The sequence below is a fragment of the Mycteria americana genome, chromosome 20, assembly GCF_035582795.1.
Source record: "Mycteria americana isolate JAX WOST 10 ecotype Jacksonville Zoo and Gardens chromosome 20, USCA_MyAme_1.0, whole genome shotgun sequence".
Lineage (NCBI taxonomy): Eukaryota > Metazoa > Chordata > Aves > Ciconiiformes > Ciconiidae > Mycteria > Mycteria americana.
Genome location: NC_134384.1, coordinates 536,041 through 556,974, shown reverse-complemented (window position 1 = coordinate 556,974; position 20,934 = coordinate 536,041). Strand labels below are relative to the sequence as shown.

The 20,934-nt window shown below is 51.6% G+C and overlaps 3 protein-coding genes across 4 annotated transcripts; 1 reads left to right on the top strand and 2 right to left on the bottom strand.

The window, feature by feature from the left end:
• Window positions 1-577: 577 nt before the first annotated feature.
• BCL2L15 (BCL2 like 15) lies at window positions 578-4,900 on the bottom strand. Its single transcript, XM_075521711.1, has 4 exons — window positions 4,440-4,900; window positions 2,428-2,570; window positions 1,503-1,718; window positions 578-976 (listed from the first exon to the last, which is right to left on the bottom strand). The coding sequence occupies exons 1-4, from the start codon at window positions 4,738-4,740 to the stop codon at window positions 959-961; spliced, it is 678 nt and encodes a 225-aa protein (XP_075377826.1). The 5' UTR covers window positions 4,741-4,900; the 3' UTR covers window positions 578-958.
• Window positions 4,901-5,305: 405 nt separating this feature from the next.
• Window positions 5,306-12,851, bottom strand: AP4B1 (adaptor related protein complex 4 subunit beta 1). 2 transcript variants are annotated; one of them, XM_075521999.1, is made up of 10 exons: window positions 12,692-12,851; window positions 12,387-12,611; window positions 12,113-12,243; window positions 11,486-11,633; window positions 10,314-10,810; window positions 9,499-9,582; window positions 8,446-8,549; window positions 8,038-8,245; window positions 7,462-7,743; window positions 5,306-7,205 (listed from the first exon to the last, which is right to left on the bottom strand). In XM_075521999.1, the coding sequence occupies exons 1-10, from the start codon at window positions 12,802-12,804 to the stop codon at window positions 6,778-6,780; spliced, it is 2,220 nt and encodes a 739-aa protein (XP_075378114.1). In that variant the 5' UTR covers window positions 12,805-12,851; the 3' UTR covers window positions 5,306-6,777. The 2 variants fall into 2 exon arrangements, with proteins under 2 accessions (XP_075378114.1, XP_075378115.1); XM_075522000.1 differs by lacking the exon at window positions 12,387-12,611.
• A 148-nt stretch (window positions 12,852-12,999) lies between these two features.
• On the top strand, window positions 13,000-20,658 carry DCLRE1B (DNA cross-link repair 1B). The gene is made up of 4 exons (XM_075522001.1): window positions 13,000-13,225; window positions 13,299-13,446; window positions 13,514-13,693; window positions 13,827-20,658. Exons 1-4 carry the CDS (start codon window positions 13,037-13,039, stop codon window positions 14,699-14,701), a joined length of 1,392 nt encoding a protein of 463 aa, XP_075378116.1. The 5' UTR covers window positions 13,000-13,036; the 3' UTR covers window positions 14,702-20,658.
• The last annotated feature ends 276 nt before the right edge of the window (window positions 20,659-20,934 follow it).

Here is a 20,934-nt window from a genome sequence, read left to right as displayed (position 1 = left end):
AAACCTATCAACATGCTTCAGGTCAACTCTTCCAGCCACAATTCCCCACGTCTGGTAGCCTGGGCTAGAAGAGAGGGTCAAATGTGACTCCAGTAGACTACAGAAGTCTGATTAATTATGTCAGCCTAATTCACCTCACTCACTCTCAGTAGCACTTACCGGTACTCTAAAAAACCCACAGGACAAAGTGGAGGTCATTCTGAAGTGGGAAGGAGATGCAGAGAGCCAAGTTCTTGAAGGCCATCCATTTTCTCTACTTGCAGAAGTGGGGAAAACTAAACTAAATTAAACTAAACCAAAACCAACAACCCCCCAAAACCCAAAAAAGGTATGGGACTCACAACCTTGATCTTTCCAATATCTTATATTTTGCGCAAAGACTTCAGACTGGCTGTACCAAGTCTGTTCCTCTTTCCAATTGTCACTGTAGCCATTAAATCTATTCCCCTGCTGTGTTTTCTCGCAGATGGGGTACGGAATAGCTACAAGATTTCTGTATCCAGCTGCTAAAAGGCAAAGGACTGCTGATCGCTCCGAAAGAGCCATCACTCTTAGTTTAAAATAATGTCAAGTTTTAATTTTGCAAAAATAAGCCTTTGAATCACCTGAGAGGAACAGAGAGATCTTTAGAATAATGATTGGAAACATCTTTTAAAACAAATATTCACTTGATGAGCCTGAAAATTAACAGTGCAGCACTAATCACTAACCTAGAAACCTTGAATAAGAGTGAAGCCCACTTTTATGGCTAAATTTAAGAGAAACACAAGGAGAAAAACAAATTGATAACAACAAACACCTATTAACTTTTGGTTTTAGTGATACAGAATGTTTTTTGCACGTTGCTTATGTGTAGAGTTCTGCTTGCAGTCTGCTGAAGAAATACAACAGCATTTCTCCCAGTTGAATCAATGCAAAGTCCAGCTTCACCTTCTGGAAAGTAGTACAGCCCTTCCTCTCAATTGTCCAAGTTCTTCTGAAAACAGACAAAACCCCCCATGGGTATGTGTTTTAGAGAAATAATTCAAGGCAGGTTTAAAGGAACCAGCGGGACGAGAAGGACGTGGGATGGAGGGACGGGCCATCCGCCCCCTGCTGCGACCCGCTCCCGGACCCATTTCATCCCTTCCCCTGGTAAAATGCACCAAGCAGGGTCCGTAAAGCGGCCTGAGCAGGACGGTGCTTTTTGTATGACCCATCCTTCATTATTTTGATTCTCATCTAAGGGAGCAAGCTGAGCTCCCAAGACACCGAGATAAGGAATTAAACCCCGAGACAGAGAAGCAGGTGGGAAGTTTGATGCTGGCTTCAGTAAGACTTCACCAAGGTGTTTAGAAAAGCCGTGCTCCCACAGCAATACGCTGAGTTAGCTGGCGTGCGTGTCTGGGGGGACGCGCTGGGCATCGGTGACGAGCCAAGCGAGGCAGGCGGGAGAGGCGAGAGACACAAGGGAAGAGCCACAAACGTCCAGGCAAACATCACCGCTGCCTTTACATCCTTACCCATCCGCCGTGGGCCTCAATGTAGCTTCTCACTTGAGAATTTCCATTAATCACTTCAGCGAGTTGTTTGTAATTCACCTTATCTGAGACTTTCTTAGCAAGATGCATTAGCAATTTCACAGAAACAGAGAGAAAAACTCTCTCGTAGACCAGCTCGGGGTTCTGGTTACTCCAGCTCCTGCTGAGAGAGTCCACGGCAGCCCCAAACTTCTCCATCTGCAAGCATTGAGAGGGCGTTTTGAGCTTCTTTTTAAATGACAGCGTAAGTCTTGGCTCAAAATCCAACATTCAGTCAAATTCCTGCATTTGCTTCTCCTACCCATGACTAGAGCTTCCTGGTGGTACCCGCACAGCGTAGCACATTCAAGGCAGGGCTCTCCTTTACCGCGGCTTGTACAAGCTGCAGCAGCGGGGAGCGTGGCTGAAGGACCGGGGAGGCAGCCGGCCATCTCACCAGAGCTGCAACGGACCTGCAGCTAGAACTGCCCGCAGCGCTGGCACCAGCAGTGCGCTGGCACGAGAGCTCTCCCTGCGGGGCGGGCTGGAGCACCGCCCTGCCCCGCTCACCACCCTCTTCCTCCTTTCCCCCTCTACGCAGCAGCTGCCCCCACCAGCTCCAGACTGCGGAGCGTCTCCTGCAACAGCAGGCCGGCCCAGGCAGCTCCAGGGCTTCCCAGCTGGTAAAAAGCAGCTCCTTTGGAAGAGAGGAGGAGAAAAGGCAGCTCCCACAGTGCCTCGTCCGGCTTCTGTCCTGGCGGCTCGCACGCTGCCGGGAGGCTGCGGGGTATCACGCCCCTTCCCCTCAGACCCCCCCGACTCCCGCAGCGCAGGCTGTGCTGCTCCCCAGGCTTCCGCTGTTCTCCGACATGAGGCTGGCCTACAGCCAAGGACCTGGCCAGGCCAGGCAGGACAGGGTGAGCTTTACCTTTCCCTTGAGCACTTCAGCAAGCGCCTCTGAGGAAACCCGTTCAAAATCCACATTGCAGTGGTCCCCCATCCGCCGCAGGCGACTGGCGACCACGACTGGGTCAAACCCGGCTGGAGGCTCTCCGGCAGACGGCACACGCTCTAGAGCGGAGAGAGCAGGCGAGGGGGTTCAGCATAGCGTGTTAAAGGTGGAGAAAGGGCACGCAGCTGACAGCCCAGCCTCTTTCGCTGCCTACTGCGTCCAAAACGCTGCCTTCAGCGGGCGTTACTGCCTCAAGCACTCAGGAGGATAACGCAGGGTAGACCTCTGACAAGACATCCTGGGAAATGTAAAACCAAAGTCCCTAAAAGAAATATCCTACAGCCATTCAAGTATTCATTGATTTACAGGGAGCGAGGGGCTCTGTACCATGGGTTTGTCCAGGTCTCTTTCCTCCTGCCTCAGCTGCTTCACGCCCCAGTCTCAGTTCATCCCCACTCCCGTTCCTCCAAGGGCATCCCTGAGGCCTCTCTTTACCGCTCCGGGTGCCGGCAGCTCCTTCCTCCCAGGCTGCCAGGAGCAAGCAAGGAAGGTCAGAGGACTCAGAAAACATCTCATCTCTCTTCTGACTGCGATGACACAGCAGCATCGATCGGACGGCAAAGTCCTGCCTGCATTCCCCCAGCATTCGAGGCTGCAGATCATCGCGTGCAGTCTTTGGAGAATTTAGATATTATACTCAAGGTCTCTTCTGAGCAAGTGCAAATTGCAACGTTTCAAAGTCTCACAGTGACCCAAATTTGGGAAGGTTTTCACAAAGGAGCAAAAGGCATACTTCACAAATTTCAAGTATATAAAACCATTAGAACTTCTCAGCTAAACTACTTAAAGGGGGGGCGGGGGGGGGGAGCACCTCAGTTAAAGCGTTTGTCCCTTAAAGCATCCTGAGGGGAAAAAACCAACAGTAGACTATTATTTATTTTTTCTGAATATTACCAAAACAAGGTTCAGCCAGGAGGAGCTACCTGACACCGAAAGTTTCAGCAAAACCATTTCCAAGTTTGGCAAAGTCATAAAGAATGGAAAGCAGCATCTTTCAACGTAAAGTGGTGGCCAACTCGATCCGGGGGCATCGCTCCCGGCCCACCCCCCTCCCTCATCCAGCCGCTGATTGCGGCTTAGCTCCTCTGGCTGGCGCCGGCTCTGGGCGCCTGCAGCCCTGGGCAGAAGCCTGCGGCTCCCGGGGGCCTGGGGCAGTTTCACAGCGCGCAGGACAGCAGAGGCAGAGGCACAATCCAGGAGAGGAAACAAGCAATACGCTCACGGAGACTTTTTCTTTAGGCAAAAGGACAAACTTCCATGGAGCTTTTGAGAAATGGACTTGGCCTGCTGTCTGGTGTCAGCAAGATCCCAGCGTCTCTTGGGTCATTTTAACCGGTTTGTTGCCGAGAAAATAATGGGAAAAGCAATATGAATACAGGTGAAATTCTGGGTTTCTAGCAGCATTGCCCAGCAAACCAAAGTATCCCAAATGATGTCTAGGAGCTTTGTGAAGCAAAGACTGCATTCTGTCTTACATGTAAAAGCAACTGTTTTCATCCAAAAAGCAGTACGAGCTTGCTTTTTGATAACGACAGTTAAAACTTGTCCCAGCCCGTTGGTTCGGAACAAGTTACTCGGGACCTGCGGACCCACGCGGGGCACAGCAGCCCGCGGCACCCTCCCTACCAGCACCGCCCGCCACCAGCACCCGCAGCCCCGGGGAGGGGAAGGCGGGGTGCCCGTCCTTCACAGCCCCCATCGCCCGACCTGCCGAGGCAGACTCCAGCTGTGGGCCGCCCAGGATTCAACCAACTTCACCTTGCTGTAACTTTTCCCCCAAAACAGATAGCTTGGAAGTCATCACAAGCCTGCGTTTTAGGAAACCCAACGACCCCAGGCTACAGCCTCCTTCCTTTAAGCGTTCGGTCAAAACGCTCCTCTGTCACCTGCAGCAAACAAGCCATTTCTTCCTCCCGCACAGGCCCTACCTCCCGAGTCTGTCTCCAGGCTCCGGCAGTCGCTCTCATCTTCACCCAGGAGGTCAGAGAACAAGGCTTCCACAATGCACTCCGTCTGCTCCTCGAAGGTTGCCATTTCAGCGTGCGTCCCCACTGCAGAGCGGGCAGGGACACCACTGCAGCTGCTCCTCTTTGCAGGTGAGCTTCGCCCCTGGCTTTTGGCTTCCTTTTCCCAGAAGTGCCCAGGTTCTTCCTTCTGGGAAGAATATGACCCCAGACTGCAACCCAGAACAGCACAACAGCCAATATTTGCTCTCTTAACTGTCGTCATTCGAGCTATGGGTGTGGCTTAGTTTCAAAATAAGTCACTTCTGTTAAGATCAACTGAAATAAATATTTACAGGTTATCAAAGACTGTTGACCTGTCCATTCATCGAGAAAGGTGTCTGGATAAACGGCTAAAAGCTCCAAGTCCCATCCCAGATGAAGACTAGACTCGGTCTAGCCACAGCACAGTAAATGATAGCTTGCCAACAAGCTATCAACTATTTTTTTCCTGAAAACTGCATAATGCCAATGCTCCAATGCAGCTCTCCATAAGGACAGGTATACAACATATGCATAAAGACACTGGAAACTGTTAATAGGAGCCCTGCTACAGCTGACTTATCTACCTTTGAATTCACCCGTAGGTAGCTCACTTGTTACAGTAATTTGGCATAGGAGACTGAAATAAATTGTTGCACAATTGTTCCTTAAAGCCTTGCTTCAAGGAAGTTGAGAGAGAAAAGCCTTGTCTGACGCAGAGGCAGGAGCTGGACTGCAGTTCTCTCCGGATCCGCGGTAGTGATCGGATGACTCCATCCCGCAGACTTCAGAGTTGAACAAACAAGTACTCCAGAAAACAGCCACATTTTTATTAGGAAAACCAGCAGTAAAATCTAAACCCTGTTGTTCAACAGTGACAGCAGTATTTCAGTGAAGCGCATGGAAGGCATATTACAATTTAAAGGTACAATACAGTCATTAAAAGAAATTAAAAATTACAAGAAATCTTACAGAATAGGGTTAACGAAGCCACTCCTTACGGAGCGCCATAAAGCCCTGTTACAGTAACCCAGGTACCTCAACCTTAAGCCAAGGAGCCTTCTTCAGGGTTTTGCCGCTGTGTAAAACATGGCTGTGACAAGGACACTTCATGGCACTGTGCAAAGTCCAACTCTCCGTAACTTTCCATAGAGCAGACGGAGTGCTGTCGACGTGCTCTTCAAAAACAAGTCCTGAGGCTGGCCAGAGTATAACTTTAAAAACCGTAAGAATCCAGTCACGTAGCACTGCACCATCTCGTGTACTGTATTGCGAGGACAGGATGACAGTACTGCACAGAAATAAGTACTACACAGAAAACAAACCTTTAAATACCCATTCTAGTTACAAAGTAACAAACGGTAAAAATTAGTATCAGCAAAAATTTACTATTCCATACAGGTTAATTACCTAAACAGCAATTCTTCCATTATTGGTGTGAGTACCAAGGACTGACAGCTCACCGACATGGCCCAAGTGATGGAGGCTACAAAACTCACGCCATGTTAACTCAGCACACACATCGTACACAACCTGCACACTCCCGTGTTTTCTTACAGTAGCCCTGAGGGGAGAGTTTCAGAGAGGGCGATTCATGATTACGGTACCACATTTCAACTAGAAAATACAGTTCTTTCTCTTGAAAAAGAAACATACCGTTTCTAGTGAGCACAACGTACCCTGTCCACCCATCTCTGGCACAGCAGAGCTCCGTTCACCTGTAAGCGAGGCTACTGTCGAAATCTGTCCATCAGACAGAAAACTAAATCACATGTAAAGGGAGCCAAGAACCAAATACTTCTCTCTCCACTGCACTGTTCCTCTTAATGGAAGATAAGTAGCAGGGTCCTGGAGTCTCTGAACGGTTTCTTGAATTATTTACAATTCTCATGAAAAAACCTCTCCAAAACACATCCCCGAATTTTGCTCATTTCTGGTTCCATCAGTGACGTTAGTGTCTTGTGACAATCACCACAGATGCCACCACTTCTGTGACTCATGCCAGAAGCAGCGGGCTCACGAATGCATTACCTTGTCCTTTCCCCAGCCCAGAGGGAGGATGGACTGTTCACCCTGCCCCATCCACAGCAATCCCGTACCCGCCAGCTGCAGCTACCCCCACACCACATGCGCTTGCTAGGCCCAGCTCTGCTCCAGGAAAGGGCTGCTAACACTCCCACAGTTTAAAAGTACAAAACCAGCATCAGGTATGGCAAATGAAGCCAGAGAAGGCAGCTTTTCCTGTGCCCTGAGCAAGCATCCTAGTGGGAGCAGGAAACAATCAGGACCCCAGTCCGGCAGCTGCCCCCATGACTGTCCTTAACACCGAAATAAAGGCTCGCAGTGCCTCCGGCTTTGCCTCACTCTGCTTCACTGAAACCTGCATCTCTGGATCTGCTGCCTCAAGCAAGAGCTCTGTTAGGAAGAGGCAGCCTGTGTCATCCTGAGCACTGAGATAAGCTTTCCACGGCTGGACGCCAGCTTTGCTCATAGCAATAGTCTGGATGTGGACAACATGAAGAGCTGTCTGTATGGTATCCGGATGAACAGTCCCGCACCAGGGCAGAGAGAGGTGGCAGCTCATGTCCAAGCTCAGCCAGCTCTTCTCAAACTGTTCTGCAGTCAGGTAAACATCAGGAATTAAGGTCAGGCTGCCTGTATCAGGATGGACCTTGAGGACTTCTTTATTCCCTTCAGAAATCAGTGACTCTGAAATGAAACCATGAACATGTGAGAAGCAGCATATAAGGTGCAGCTCCCAGTTTCACAAAGAACATCTTATGGAGCCATTCCAGAGAGCTGGAATCACAGTCCCCTCAGCGGTGATCAACCATGCATTGCACAAGACAGTCAGAACACTAAGACAGCATTCTCAAAGCACTGCAATCTTCTTCCAAAGAAACCCACATGAGAACATCTACCGACAAGGGGAGAACGGATCCCAGATGAAGGTGAGGCGAGTTACCTGTGTCTCTGTTCCTGGAGTCAGTACAAGGAGAACAAGCGTAAGAGGGTTCTGGCTGGTGAGCAGTGATGAGTGCCCAGCGTTCTCTGCCATAAACTGGTGCAAGAGTGTTAAACTCTGAAGCCCATGTATTCACAGGTCGCTCAGTTTGGTCTTCCAGGAGCCCCAGAGAGGGGTCAGACTTGGGGCTACACAGGACCCGTTTCACTACTTCTACACCAGACTGCAAAAGGCGATAGTAGAACAATCCACGGTCTCGTACTGCCATATCCATCTCCTCCTCTGGGAATTAGAGGGACATAATTTATGGAGAATTCTATCATGCAGATTTTCCCAAAGTACTAACCTTTAATTACTAAAAACAGACTCCCAGGGATACAGTGTAAGCCTGTTACACTCACCAACCAGACAGCTAGGGGCCAAGTAGCAGCCTAAGGCATAAAGCCACCTTACCTTGCCATCCTGCATGGTCTCCTCAATGCTCACACACGGCACCCATGCACTGGGGGCACAGCCAAACCAGGTCCCAAAAAGCCTGTACTACAGCTTCAGTGAAACAGAATGAAGGGAACCCACCTATGCAGTAATGGAGCAGCCTCCCTAGCATGTCCTGACACTCGGCAGGACGAGACAGGAAAAGTCGCACCAATGCAGTCAGCAGCTCCATCTTCACTGCTGGGAACATCTCCGATTTCACGTTCTCCACAAAGTCCTCTAAAACATAGGGAGCATTCGGTACTTTCTCACCGTGTGCGCCCAGGAGCCAGATCAACGCTTGCTTGCCCTGAAGGAACCACAGAAAAAATAGCAAATAGGCATCGTTTGCCAGAAAGACAGTGCTGACGTGAAATAAACAGATAGAAGAGAACAAGTCTTCTGAAGATTTCTGATCTTTGCCCGCCAATTGCAAGCCAAAGGAAAGCCAAATGGTCACTGTCCACCCACCCTCAACAGCCGCCAGCCCAAGGCACAAAGCCACCGTACCTCGCTGTCCTGGATGGCGTCCTCACAGCCAGGCAGTGCCCGACACACTGCATCCGTGCACTGGGGACACAGCCAAACCAGGTCCCGAAAAGCCTGTACTACCGCTGCAATGAAACAAAATGCTGAGCATTCCCCAAGATTTATAAAACCACTGGGGAGGAATCCCAACCCCCCCCCTCAAGAGACCTTGCAAATCTTAACTAGAGAGGTCAGTGCCTTGCTTGTGACTATGATCTGAGGCACCCTTCTTCAAAGTGCCATGACACTGCGTTTGTCAGAGCAAAGTTGCACCAAGTCTAAAATAAAGCACTGAAACTTCATATTGTTCCTCTGGCTGCTGGAAAGTAATCTCTCTTCTGGACATTCCCCAAGCTTTAAAAAGACACTGACTCACGATGCTTCAGACACACAAGGTTAGAATGATGAATTAAAACCAACACCAATTCAAAATGAGTCTCGTGAACTTTAGGTCAAAATTTTAAAGGCTCTGCTGCCCGCTTACAGAAACACCAGCAGCTTCTAAGACTTAATTCAACAGCTGAGTGCAAGCGTGTGATTTTCAAAACTGAAAGCAAGACCACTTAAAAGAGAGGGCAGAAACAGCAACGCTATGAAGTTAGACCTGAGGGCAGCAGAAGAAAGAGAGATGCCTGGGTACAACTGAATCAGACTACTATATGAGGAACAGAAATCACACAGATTTAAAAGATCTGTTAGTCATCTTGGCCCTCAAACAGTCACTAAAATGTCTCTGCCGAGTCCCTCACTCCCTAAGTCAGCAGCAGGCGGCAGCCAGAAAGGAGCCTCTGCATCGGACCGTGAACGCAGCTATGGCCATCTCCACATTCACCACAAAGAGTAGTTCCTAAGGAAGGAAAAACTACAATGCCTGGCCACACTATATACCCCCACTGCACCAGGAAGACTTCCACCAGAAGATGCCAATTAAATGAAAAGCCAAGTGCCTTTCAGAGCCTCGAGTTTGGGATCACAAGTACCAGCAAGGCCACGTCCTGAAAGCATAAGCTGGGCAAACACCCTGCGAATGATTACCTGAAGTGATATGTTCCTGCTGAAGCCCCAGGAGCTCTGTCAGAAGCCCCACACACTGTTCTGTGTATGTCCTAGCAATATTGCCTGCAGAGACACCAAAGGACACAAAAGTCAACCTTTTAGCAGAGTGAAATAGGAACCACGAGCCCAACTATTCATCACAAACTCACTTTAAAAGAACAGTCTTTCTCTTTTCCTTTTTGACTACAATTTCTGAAGGTGTAGTCAAATGAACTTATTCCCCACACAAGGGATATGTGTCTTTCTCTGAAGCCAGCCGTAGGAAGAAGTCTGAATTTTTCTTAAGCGTAACATGTAAGAAAGGCATTTTAGCATCCCTGGCTTTCTCCTTATGAATACTACAGAAACTCACCTACTTTAAAGCTTACAAAAACAAAACTAAAGTGCCCCAAATCACCTTAACTGCCACCATCACAACTCAAAGACAAGGCAGGTATTAGAGCAGCTCCTCCACCCACTACAGTTTCATTCAACACTATAAGACTCATTAACAAGATGAAATGACACAATTTCTTTAGAGCATCTTATCAGAGCACAGCCATCTGAACGAGATTCAAGGACATTATGCGCAGCCTTGAAGCAGTTCCATATCAGGACTTCTGAAAGAATTGGCACAATTGTGGTTTAGAAACACACTCACACAAAACGTTCCTGGGGAGGCTGGTCTACAGTGGGCTGTACTGCTTCAGCACAGATCAGTTATTTGGCATTTGCCCAGATATACTTCAGCAGAGAAAGGCCCACCTTAAAGGTCTAGGGCTGCAGCTGCTCCCGAGGCAAGACACAGCTCTTACCTATGGCAAAGATCGCCCCTTGGGCAAGCTCTACTGATACATCAGTGCAATAGCCCTTCAGCTCCTCCAGCACTTGCTGTACGTTTTCATCATTCACCAGCTCACACAACACCTCCATCTTCTGGCATTTGATGTAGTGGGGCTCTGAATACGAACAGAAGAACTTTTTGTAGTGGCTGCTAAAATGGCCAGGAAGGCTACCAAGGATCTGACGCACATGGCACAGCGCAGTGAAGCAGAGCTCCCTGCTCTCAGAAGTGCAGGCAGACAGCAGCGGTCCCTTCACTCTCACCAAAACATCTGCCTGCACATGTGGGTACTCCCTGGCCAGCACTAGGAAAAGCTTGGTGGCTGCCATCACAACGCTGGGGCTGCTGCTTTTGAGATAGCCATCTAGCAAATTGAGTATGTCGAAGAGCTCCTCCTCGCTGCGGGGTCTGTAACGCAGGAGGAAGGTAAGCACCTCGCTTTTCCCCCACTGATCCAGATCAGCCATCCTGCCAAGAGAACAAACATAGTTTGCAGGAATCAAGAAGCGCACGAAGATCTGCCCTGCACAGGGTAGAGGCCTTAGCCTCTGAGGTTCTTACTGTCTCTGTTCCAAACCAAATGCTATGCTTCAGAAGTAGATACCACAATTCCCCTCAAAATACTTGACCAGTTTATGCACATGGGCTTAACCCAGTATCAGTCATGGGCACTTTTGCTGGTGCTCTAAGCCAGACAGCAACGTTGACAAGAACCCTGGGCAGAGCAATACCCCTCTTTTGCCAGATCATATAGAATTATCTGCAGAAAACTTAATTTCTTCAAGCAATGCATAAGTTATATATCTTTCCATGGATTGGGAGAGACATACTAGAACATACCTGTCCCACAAATGTATAGCGTCACCAAAAAAACCCAAACCTAATCACGTTAACTCAGAATTCCAAAACAAACCACCAGCTGAAGCAAAGACTCCCTGGAAAAGCAGGGCATCTCAGATTTCTCTTAAGACCTTAGCACAGAAGTAATTTTGTTTATCTTAGGATGGGCACTGCCATCTTTGGGTGCCTGACTCTTCCCTTCAAGTTCTGACAGGAGCCCAGAAATACCTGCTTTGCTAGCATGCAAAACGCAAGAACAAGAATGAAGCTTCCAGTACCACCTTAATATCAAAGGAAACAAACCTGTTGAGGAGATGATGGGCAATGGGTTTGTTGATGACAACTCCTCCCTCCTTCTTCAAGATCTCTTCCAAGGCCCTCAGACAATTCACGACTACAATAGGATCCCGATCACGAAGCAAACTGTATAGCTCATTCACCAATGCGCCATCTGCAAAGAAGCAGAGGTCTCTATATCAAATTCTGTCCCTTTAATCACTGTCTGTAAACACTTATCATGAACAAAATATAGAGCTTGAACTGGGAGAAGCGGTCAACGAAACGTCCAGCTCTACAGTAACACCTGCCCTCGGCACAACTTTTCCCTGAAGGTCTGCGGACGCGAGAACGGCACCGGCCGACCGGAGACTGCGGAAACGGCCAGGCCTTGCGGGAGGCCCTGTAAAGCAGGTGCCGCTGCGGAAGGGGCACTGCGACGGGGACCCCGGCCGCGCCTGCTGTTTCGTTAACGAGTCGATGCACGGCGGGAGCCCGCCCGTCTTCCCCTCTCTCCCTCTTTCCGTCTTGCGGCCACACCAGAGGCAGCGCGGCGAGCCCGGGCCAAGCCGCAGCCCCGCCCGTGCTGGCGCAGCTGCGTGCCCCCCACCCGCTCCGCCGCGGCGGGCGGCCCCGCGCCAGGCCGGTGCTCACCCACTTCGCAGTCCCCCTGCAGCTTCAGCATCTTGGCGCAGCCCAGCACGGCCGCTCTCCGCACGTAGGAGGCCTTGTCCCGCAGGCCGCTGAGGAGGGGCTGCTGGAGGTACTCCTGGATGCCGGGCATCCTGCGGGCGGGCGGGCGTCAGCGGGCCGCCGCCCCGGCCCCCTCCCGCCGCCCGGGCCCCGCCGCCCCGGCCCCCCTCCCGCCGCCCGGGCCCCGCCGCCCCGGCCCCCCTCCCGCCGCCCGGGCCCCGCCGCCCCGGCCCACCTGAGGCCGCACATGCTGCGGAGGGCGAGCCCCCGCACGGCGGGGCTGGGGTGGGCGCAGTCCTTGCGCAGCGTGTTGACGGCCAGCAGCGCCAGCTGCGGCTGCCGCGGGGCCTGCGCCCGCACGTACAGCGACACCAGCTTCTTCTGCACCACGTCGGCCGCCGCGCTGGCCTTCACCATCTCCGGGAACAGCCCCGACACGTCCGCGCCCTGCGCCATGTGCCTGCGGCGGAGACACCGCTCAGCGCGGCCCGGCCCGGCCCGGCCCCCGGCCCGCGCACCCCGCCCGCCCGTCCGTCCTACCGGATGACGCGCAGAACAGCGGCGCGGTACCGCAGCCGATCCGCCTGCACGTGCGGGTTGGCCAGGGCCCGGCGGAGCTCCCGCAGCGCCTCCTCGCCGCCCAGGTACGGCATAGCCACGGGCTAGGCACGGCACGGCCCCGGTCCACCCGCAGCCGCCGGCCCCCCCCGCCGCCACACCACCCTCTGCGCACGCGCCCCCGCCCCGCACGCTGCGCACGCCGCCCCGCCCCTGAGGTGCGACTCGGCCCCGCCCCGCTCCGCGCCGCCTGCGCCTGCGCGGCGCCGCCCGCCGAATTCGGCGGGAAGCGGCGGGTCAGCGCCGCTGCCCCCGGCGGCGGCCGCCATGAGCGGGACGGTGATCCCCGGTACGCCCATCGCCGTGGACTTCTGGAGCGTGCGGAGGGCGGGCGGCGCCCGCCTCTTCTTCCTGTCGCACATGCACTCGGACCACACGGTGGGGCTCTCCAGCACCTGGAGCCGCCCGCTGTACTGCTCGCCGCTCACCGCCCGCCTCCTGCACCGCCGCCTCCAGGTAGGTGCGCCCGGCCGCCCCCGCCGCCCCGCCCCGCCCGGCCCGGCCCGCCCTCACCGCCCGGCCCCCGCAGGTGCCGACGCGCTGGATCCGGCCGCTGGAGGTGGGGCAGAGCCACGCGGTGGGCGAGGAGGTGACGGTGACGCTGCTCGACTCCAACCACTGCCCCGGCTCCGTCATGTTCCTCTTCGAGGGCGCCTTCGGCACCATCCTCTACACAGGTACGGGGCGGGTCCCCGCGGCCCCCGCCGCGGCCCCCGCCCTGCCCTGACGGCCCTGTCCTTGCAGGGGACTTCCGCTACACGAGCAGCATGCTGGGTGAGCCGGCGCTGAGGGGCCGCCACATCGACCGCCTCTACCTGGACAACACCCACTGCCACCCGCAGCGGCCCCTGCCCTCGCGGCAACGCGCCACGCGCCAGGCCGCCCACGTCATCCGCACGCACCCACAGCACCAGGTTGTCATCGGTGAGTGCCGCCTCGCGCTGCGGTGCCCTCGCCTTCCCCTCCCGTTGGCGTGGCACCTCGGCACCCTCCCCTCGGCAGGGGCTCGTGCTCCCCTGCCCCGTCCCTGGTGCGCTGCTCACGGCTCTCCCCGCAGGTGTGTACAGCCTGGGGAAGGAGACGCTGCTGGTGGACCTGGCAGTGGAGTTCAGCACCTGGGTTGTGGTGAGCCCCTGGCGCCTGGAGCAGATGCGGCTGCTGGAGCTGCCTGATGTGTTCACCACGGAGGAGGGGGCCGGCTGGATCCGTGCTGTGGATGTCACTGAGATCCGCTGGGACACCCTTGTCGGCTGGAACATGCTGCGCCCCACCATTGCCATCCTCCCTACCGGCAGGCCCGTGAAGGTCACCCACCCCAACATCCACCCCATTCCATACTCGGATCACTCATCCTTTTCGGAGCTGTGCGAGTTTGTGAAGTGGCTGAAACCTTGCTCGGTCATTCCAATCGTGAGGGGCAGCACGTGCCAGGCTTACTTTCAGAAATACCTAAGTTCTGCCCCCCAGGCACTTCCTGACCTCAAAATCCCAAAGCCTGTGCAAGAGTCTATACAGCAGCAAAGCAAAAGGAAGGGACGGGAACCCGTGCGTCTCTTCAAAAGAGCTGCCCGGCATTCTGTGCCCCGAGGAGTTGTTTATGAGTCCCCAGAGAAACATACTGAGAAATCGGAAGAGTTCAGGGGTGTTAAGGTTCTTCAGCAGAACTACTGTGAGTCAGCTTTCTGCTCGGAAGAAGATTGCACTTATTGTCACACAGGCAAGGAGCAAGGGAAGGAAGAGCTGAGGGGAGAACAGCCAGGAGTAGCAAGAGCAGCTAGCGCTGTTAGCCAGGCACCTGTTTCCAATGAGCACTTTCCCACTGGATTTGCAGAGCAGTATTTACTCACTCCTTTAAATGTCCTAAAGCAGAATTCCTCACAGAAATTTGACAAGCTGGTAGAAGATTTCTTTAGGAGGGGAGAAGTGTCCTGAAAAATTGTGTGACACTTGCCAGTGCCAATGCAGTTGATAGCAGTGATTCTAGAGGTCTTAGTACTGCATCTCATTCTCTCTGCTCAAGTTTCCCATCAGAACAGAGGAGCTCAGCTATGGGGCTCTACTTTCTTTACCTCTTATTAGAGGACAAGGAGGAAACTAGAACCAGTTTGTAGGCGTTAGATTTTTTAATTTATTTATTTTTATATCTCTGTCTACATCTGTTGGGTCTCCACACTACACTCGGGCAGTGCGGTCCCACTGTGTGTGTGCCTTGTATCTACTTTTTGCAGTGACTTACCTGTCTCTTGTGACAAAAGATACTGCCAGGTCGATTCAAGTTGAGCTGCAGAGGGCATGAGCTGCCTGCAGCTGAAGTAATTAGTGGGGATGGATGTGATGAAAGAAGCATGAAGGGGGAATCTGAGAGGCCCAAAGGTTCCTCTTTCTGTATGTCTGTAATGCCTCATTGACAATGAGCCGTTCATTCCAAGATGCATTACAAATATTATGTATTAAGGTACATTTTAAAAATGGTGCTTAAAGAAATCTAGAAAATGAAGTGCCTCTACGTATATTAGTCTATATTTCTATCTGTTAATCTACTAATACCTCCAGACAGCACTGCTTTTGTATCCAGCCAACTGCAGCTGGATGCAGTTCTGCTGTCCTGAAAGCACCGTCTTAATGTTAACTGTCAATGCTTTTTCAGGTTACTGGCTGGAAAAAATAGGAATTGTCTGGGTTCTTGAGTTCTGGACTTTCCGGAATGGGTTACTACATCCCCTGCAGTCTCTGCACTCCAGCCTGAATTCTGCTTGACTGCAAAGCACTTCTGGAAACTGCCAGCGTTCTGCTAGGCCCACTGCCTTCCCATCCACTGCCTGTTCTTATCATGCAGTGGCAAATGGGATGGAAGATAATGAACTGTCTGCTTAGTAGTGTGAAGTGCAGCATTGTTTGGAAGGAACATTGCTGTGGCTGAACAGCAAAATTGGCTCTGTTAGTTAAAGGTCAGGCACTTTCCTGCTCCAGATCATCTGCAGAGTGCCACAGCCTGGCTGGCAGAGTCGGGAAGTGTCAGTGGTGTGACTAGCCAGCGGGTACCCACTGTGGAGCCTGGAAACATGTCAAACTGCACTAGCAACATTACAGATTGGCTCCCCGTGGGGTCAAGGCAGCAACACTAGAGTGGAAATGGTCACTAGGCACTTTCCTGGAGCAACAAACCAGCTTGTTATTCAGCTTTTTCTATCCTCTTTTTCATTACTTCCAACACAAAGTGTTTCACATGGTCTTGATGAGGATCAGAGTCTCTTCGGAATGTGGTGTCCTGCAAGGTCTCTCCCCAACCTGTAGCTAGATGGATTGATTTCCCTGAATCAAGCCAGAAAAGGACACCTTTGCTCCTTGAGTAAAGCTAGGGCTTGTGGAAAGCAAAGATGCCTGTAGATGCAGCAGCCACACCTGTTTAAAAACAAGGCTGTCCTGAACAGTAATCATGATGACAGCGAGAGTGGGTATGTTTGGAAAGCTGTTTGGCAAACGGGAGTCCTAACTCCCAACCCTGTGCATTCCCAGGCGCTGCAACATTTATCACTAGAACATAAGCAGTGCCTCTCACTGGGACTGCCTTTTGACTGTGCCTGCCAGCTGCTAAGGGGATGTTGGAAGTGACAGGGCAGTGTTCTGTGAAATGCATTTCAAAAGGGGTAGCAAGGGCAGCTCAAGCTTCTTGCTGTGGTCTGTATGGTCCTGTTTCCTGGAGGTTTCTGTATGGATTATTTGCCAGTCAAAACTCAGCTGCAGAGCCCCATCAGGTCAGTGTGAGTGGAGACACCTGCATCTTTTGTGACATCTGAGACTGCCAGGGAAATAATTGTGCTATGCTTGTAGTGTTTTGTCTGCTGCTGGCTGCCTTGGAGATGCAGGCTGTTATTTTAATATTGTTGACATTTAAGTGACTCATTTGACAGGCAGGTGAGTGAAGCACTGCCTGAAATCCCAGATTCCATGTCCCGCGTGCAGCCTTTCTATTGCTCAGAAGGAATGCTTGCCTTGTGAGTCACTGCTCCATTTAAGTATGTTGCAAATTACCTTGGAGATCTGATGCATTTCACTGCTGATGTTTTGTGGCATCCAGCCTTTCCTCCTTTATTCTTATCAACCATTCTTATCAATCGTTTATTCAAGTAAATGAAGTAGAGAACCTCCTGGTGAACCTCTGGGCAAAATGGAGTTGTAAATGTTAATTCTTTACAGAGGCAACTCTGATCACACAAAGAAGTGAAAATTGCAGAGACTTCAGAAGCTGGGGATCTGCACCCCATTTCTGAACGCTTAGTTAAAACTGCAGAAGAAATGCTGGCTTCTGTTACTAGACCTTAAACGGTAATTCCTGCCACTTCAGGAAGAAATTATCCAAATGGTATAGAGCCAAGGAAACCTAAAATCTCCATGGTTTTAAAAGGCAATAGAAGCAGGAGAGACTTGACCAACAGTCAGCATGTTGGAGATCCTTGCCTCAGCACAGCAGGTGCATGAGGCATTTTAGTGCCATGTTTCCTCCCTCTCTTAGGCATTAAAATACTACTTTTGTGTGTTACCCTAAAATCCTGGAAAACAAAACATGGCCTTGTGGGGAAAACTGGCAGTATAGTATTGCTGAGCTCTGAGGTTTCTGAGAATCCTTCAGCTTCCCCTGAAGTCTCCTGGCAGTAAATAGCTGGCCTCTTACAGGCCTTGTTCTCCCTTGTGCTTGCCTCCAAAATTTCCCTCTTTTCCTAGCACCAGCCTAGCTCACAAGGGAGTGTTGGTGCAGCCGAGAGCTGGAGCGTCATGTACACCAGGGTCCAAACATGCTGCTTCCAGCTCAGCTGCACAGGGCTCTGTCAACACTGCTACCAGAGGTGTGATTTGCTCACCACGGTGACAATGAGAAGCTGTAGCCAAGTATTAGCTTGACTGTGGGGTCTCTAAGGGCCACATGCTTGGAAACTTACAGTTATCCTGGCAGGAAAAAGAACCGTGGTGCTCAGACCAAAGCCCTCCCAAATCTATACATGCCAGAGCACACTTGAGCTGCTTATCTCTGTTCCACAGTTGGGAACCGAGCCCCAGTGGGATGAAACAACTCACCCAAGGCCTTACAGAGCCTACAGAGGAGCTAGGAACGGGCTGAGTTTCCTTGGGCAAGTTTTCAGCACTATTTTAACAGGCTGTGATCAAATGCTGGTGTGTTATGAGGGCAGGGCAGGCTTATGGTTCTGGGAGCAGGGCTGCTTGCTGAGCTCCTTCCACACAGTTGCCTGTGAAAGTCCAATCACTATACTATGAAACAGTTTATTTGGCTCTAGCTTCTCTGAAACAGAGTAGAAAATCATGAAGGGGTACCCTGCCTATGCTATGGAGAGAAGGAAATGTACTTTTTAAGTTTAGGTTGCTACCAAGAGACTGAGGTAAAACTTAACTAGCGTGTGTGCTGGTGTGCTCCACAGCAAACAAGTGCATAATGTAACTCTGTAGGGGACACCCTAGGGCACTCTGCTCAGTAGAGTTTCTTACTCTGCTTCCTGTACTACAAGGCTAAAGCGCTTACGACAACTTCTCTGCTGCAGAGCTGCTGTCCCATTTCTGCAGCGCAGGTTCTTCTTATTGTTATTTTCTAGATAAGAAGATGTGTGTAACAGGGAAATCTTTTCTTCCTCACCAAGAAAACTAATTCAGCGAGTTTACCTAATTTCCTATATGGTGTGCTGTAGCTTTGGGCTTATTCCAGATTAACCTCAATCTTAAAATCTCTGGCTTTGTGCTCTTTTATGGACCCCTCTGAAAAAGTAGTAGAACGTGTAGAAAAGGTAGAGTCACCCTGATAATCACGTGAGGTGCCTTCTTCAAATGAGCTGCTGTCTGGCTATGGGTATTCTGTGTGCATTTGCATTCCTTCTGCTAAATTTGGGCTCTTTTTTTAAGGTTGCTACAGTGCCTAAATTTTCTTTGCTGTCACATTGTACTTGGCCAAATGCCAGCCTCGGCACAAGCGGACGTGAGAGCGCAGTAAATTGTTTGGGATGGACCTTACTTGACAGCAAGCCTCTTGGCCCTGGCTCTGGGAGTCTGGGACTTTGTGAGCAGGTGTCCAGGAAGATGAGAATATTTTCATTTTGTGTGTGTGCTCCACTCATGACAGACGTGCAGCATGGAGCACCACGGGGGGCTGATTCTGTGCTTGCTTTCCAGGCATTGCTACTAGTAAATGGTGGAGCGTAGGACTTGGGCCATCTGGGAAGCCGTGCTCCTCACCCCAACAGGCAGGAGCTGCAGAATCGCATGGAGGAGGAGGAGGGGGGAGAGCCTGGGGAGGCGAGTTCCTCCCTTCTCGTAGAGGAGAAGTTCCACAGTGAGCCCAGAGCACAGACCATGTCAGGCTCCCTCGGGCTTCAAGGGCTCTGGGCCAAGCCCTTGCTGAAGCGTGTTCCATACTTTCTTGCTTTGGAGTTCACTGTAAGCCTGAAGAAAAATCAGGCCAAGAGAAATGCAGCCCCCAAGTCCTCCATGCAGGACCAAGACCTTCCTTTAGCAGACAGTACAGAGGGGTGAGCTTCTGAATGGTATTTTGCTAGAGGAAGAAAGCAGAAAATGTGATTTCTTGAATCTTAAGCACACACACGTTACTTGTAGGATTTTACACAAAAGAGCAATGCTGTCCCATTCACGCTTCTCCGCTGGCAGCTTGTCGTCTCACTGTCCATTGCAATGTTATTTAGTGCCCCAAATCATGGCTGCAGTTAGAGTTGCCCAGCGCGCTCTCATAGAAAAAAGCTGCACCTAAGTTTCTGTAGAGCAGAAAACCTCCTCGATGCACCCCGAGCTTTCTCCCTCCCCGGGGGATCTGACAGCAGCCCTGAGGATGGTTTAGAAAGGCACCTGTGTAATGGTACACACTGAGAAGAAGGCTGTCAGTCTGCATTCCTGGATCTGAATTTTAGCGTGTGTCTGTGTTCACTCTCCCACCCATCTGAGGTGGAGCACTGTGCTGGCTGGGGGAGGCCTCAGCTGGAGAAGTCGAGACTGTCAGGACAGACGTGCCTCTGCAGGGAGAGTCCGGCCCTCGCGGCAGAGGGGTGGAGGGGATGCTGCGGGGGTCCGTGGGAGCGCTTTCTTTCCTGGGGCTTATGTTGCTTTCAGCGGTCTCGGGGGGCCAATTTCCTTCTGCATTTCAGAAGGATCAGTAGAGCGGTACTTCTGTCCTTATGTGTTTATGTGTAGCAGACATTACTTGGTACTTTCTAAAGATGAACCTACGACCACCCCGATCAATGCACTCTTTGCTTAGCGCTAGAACTCGACACTCTTGTCTGGGGACCAAGACCCGTCGCAGCCTCAGGGAAGTTATGTGACTAAATGTGCTCTGACATTCAGGGATGCGTAGGCATGTTCTTCCCAACTCAGCATCGCTGCATCAGCCTTGGATCGCTGTGACCCGTTAACGAACACTCTGGAGTGACAGGACTGGGTTTCCCACAGCCTCAGGAAGCCTGAGATGACGACATGCGGTGGCTTTTGCTGGGCTGGTGTAGTCTCCACCTTTCACCTGGAATCAGTGGTTACAGGGATATCATCACCTTATTGCTGTCTTTGCCTACAACGATCTAACTTGGTTCCCTGTAGCAAACTGTGGGTTGTGAGATCAAGGTATTTCGATTTTTTTCATTGGATGTTCTTTTTTTCTGCTAATCTTCATCTCCATCTGGATGCACACCACTAGCCTTGATTCTTTATGCTCGCTGAAAGGTGCAAGTTCATGCTTGTTGCACTGCCGTTCGTGTAAGAGTAAATATGCCGCTGTGAAAGTTTCTGAGATATTGGTGAGAGTATTTGTAAACGTTTTAAAATTCTGTAAGCTTTTGAAAGAAAAGTGAGACACCTCTAACATTGTATTGACTCTGGAGGAGGCTGAGTTAGAGAACCCTTGGAGATGGAGCTCCTGAGTGGGCGACGCATATCTGACTCGCCTCGTCCCCTCCAGAAGCGTTCGACCTCTGAGAAGATGGCCTGGCCGCTTTCTTTCCCAGCCTCTCCCTTACGCACACAAGAGGGCTCCGGCAGCCGCGGCCTCCTCCGTGCTCGTTTAACGGACGCCGGCTGGGGGGAAGCCGCGAGGCTGCCCGGGGGGGCGAGGGCCCGGAGCCCACGCAGCCGCTCCGATGGGGTGCGGGTTGCTGGAGCGG

Excerpts from the sequence above, each read along its gene's own strand:
- BCL2L15 (XM_075521711.1), bottom strand. The coding sequence starts at position 4,740 with ATGACGACAGTTAAGAGAGCAAATATTGGCTGTTGTGCTGTTCTGGGT. Across the intron at positions 2,571-4,439 it reads CCTGGAGACAGACTCGGGAG|AGCGTGTGCCGTCTGCCGGA; the intron begins GTAGGGCCTGTG and ends TCTCCGCTCTAG. Across the intron at positions 1,719-2,427 it reads CTGAAGTGCTCAAGGGAAAG|ATGGAGAAGTTTGGGGCTGC; the intron begins GTAAAGCTCACC and ends CAATGCTTGCAG.
- AP4B1 (XM_075521999.1), bottom strand. The coding sequence starts at position 12,804 with ATGCCGTACCTGGGCGGCGAGGAGGCGCTGCGGGAGCTCCGCCGGGCC. Across the intron at positions 11,634-12,112 it reads GCAGGGGGACTGCGAAGTGG|ATGGCGCATTGGTGAATGAG; the intron begins GTGAGCACCGGC and ends GCTTCTTTGCAG. Across the intron at positions 7,206-7,461 it reads CTCCAGGAACAGAGACACAG|AGTCACTGATTTCTGAAGGG; the intron begins GTAACTCGCCTC and ends GTTTCATTTCAG.
- DCLRE1B (XM_075522001.1), top strand. The coding sequence starts at position 13,037 with ATGAGCGGGACGGTGATCCCCGGTACGCCCATCGCCGTGGACTTCTGG. Across the intron at positions 13,226-13,298 it reads TCCTGCACCGCCGCCTCCAG|GTGCCGACGCGCTGGATCCG; the intron begins GTAGGTGCGCCC and ends CGGCCCCCGCAG. Across the intron at positions 13,694-13,826 it reads ACAGCACCAGGTTGTCATCG|GTGTGTACAGCCTGGGGAAG; the intron begins GTGAGTGCCGCC and ends CTCTCCCCGCAG.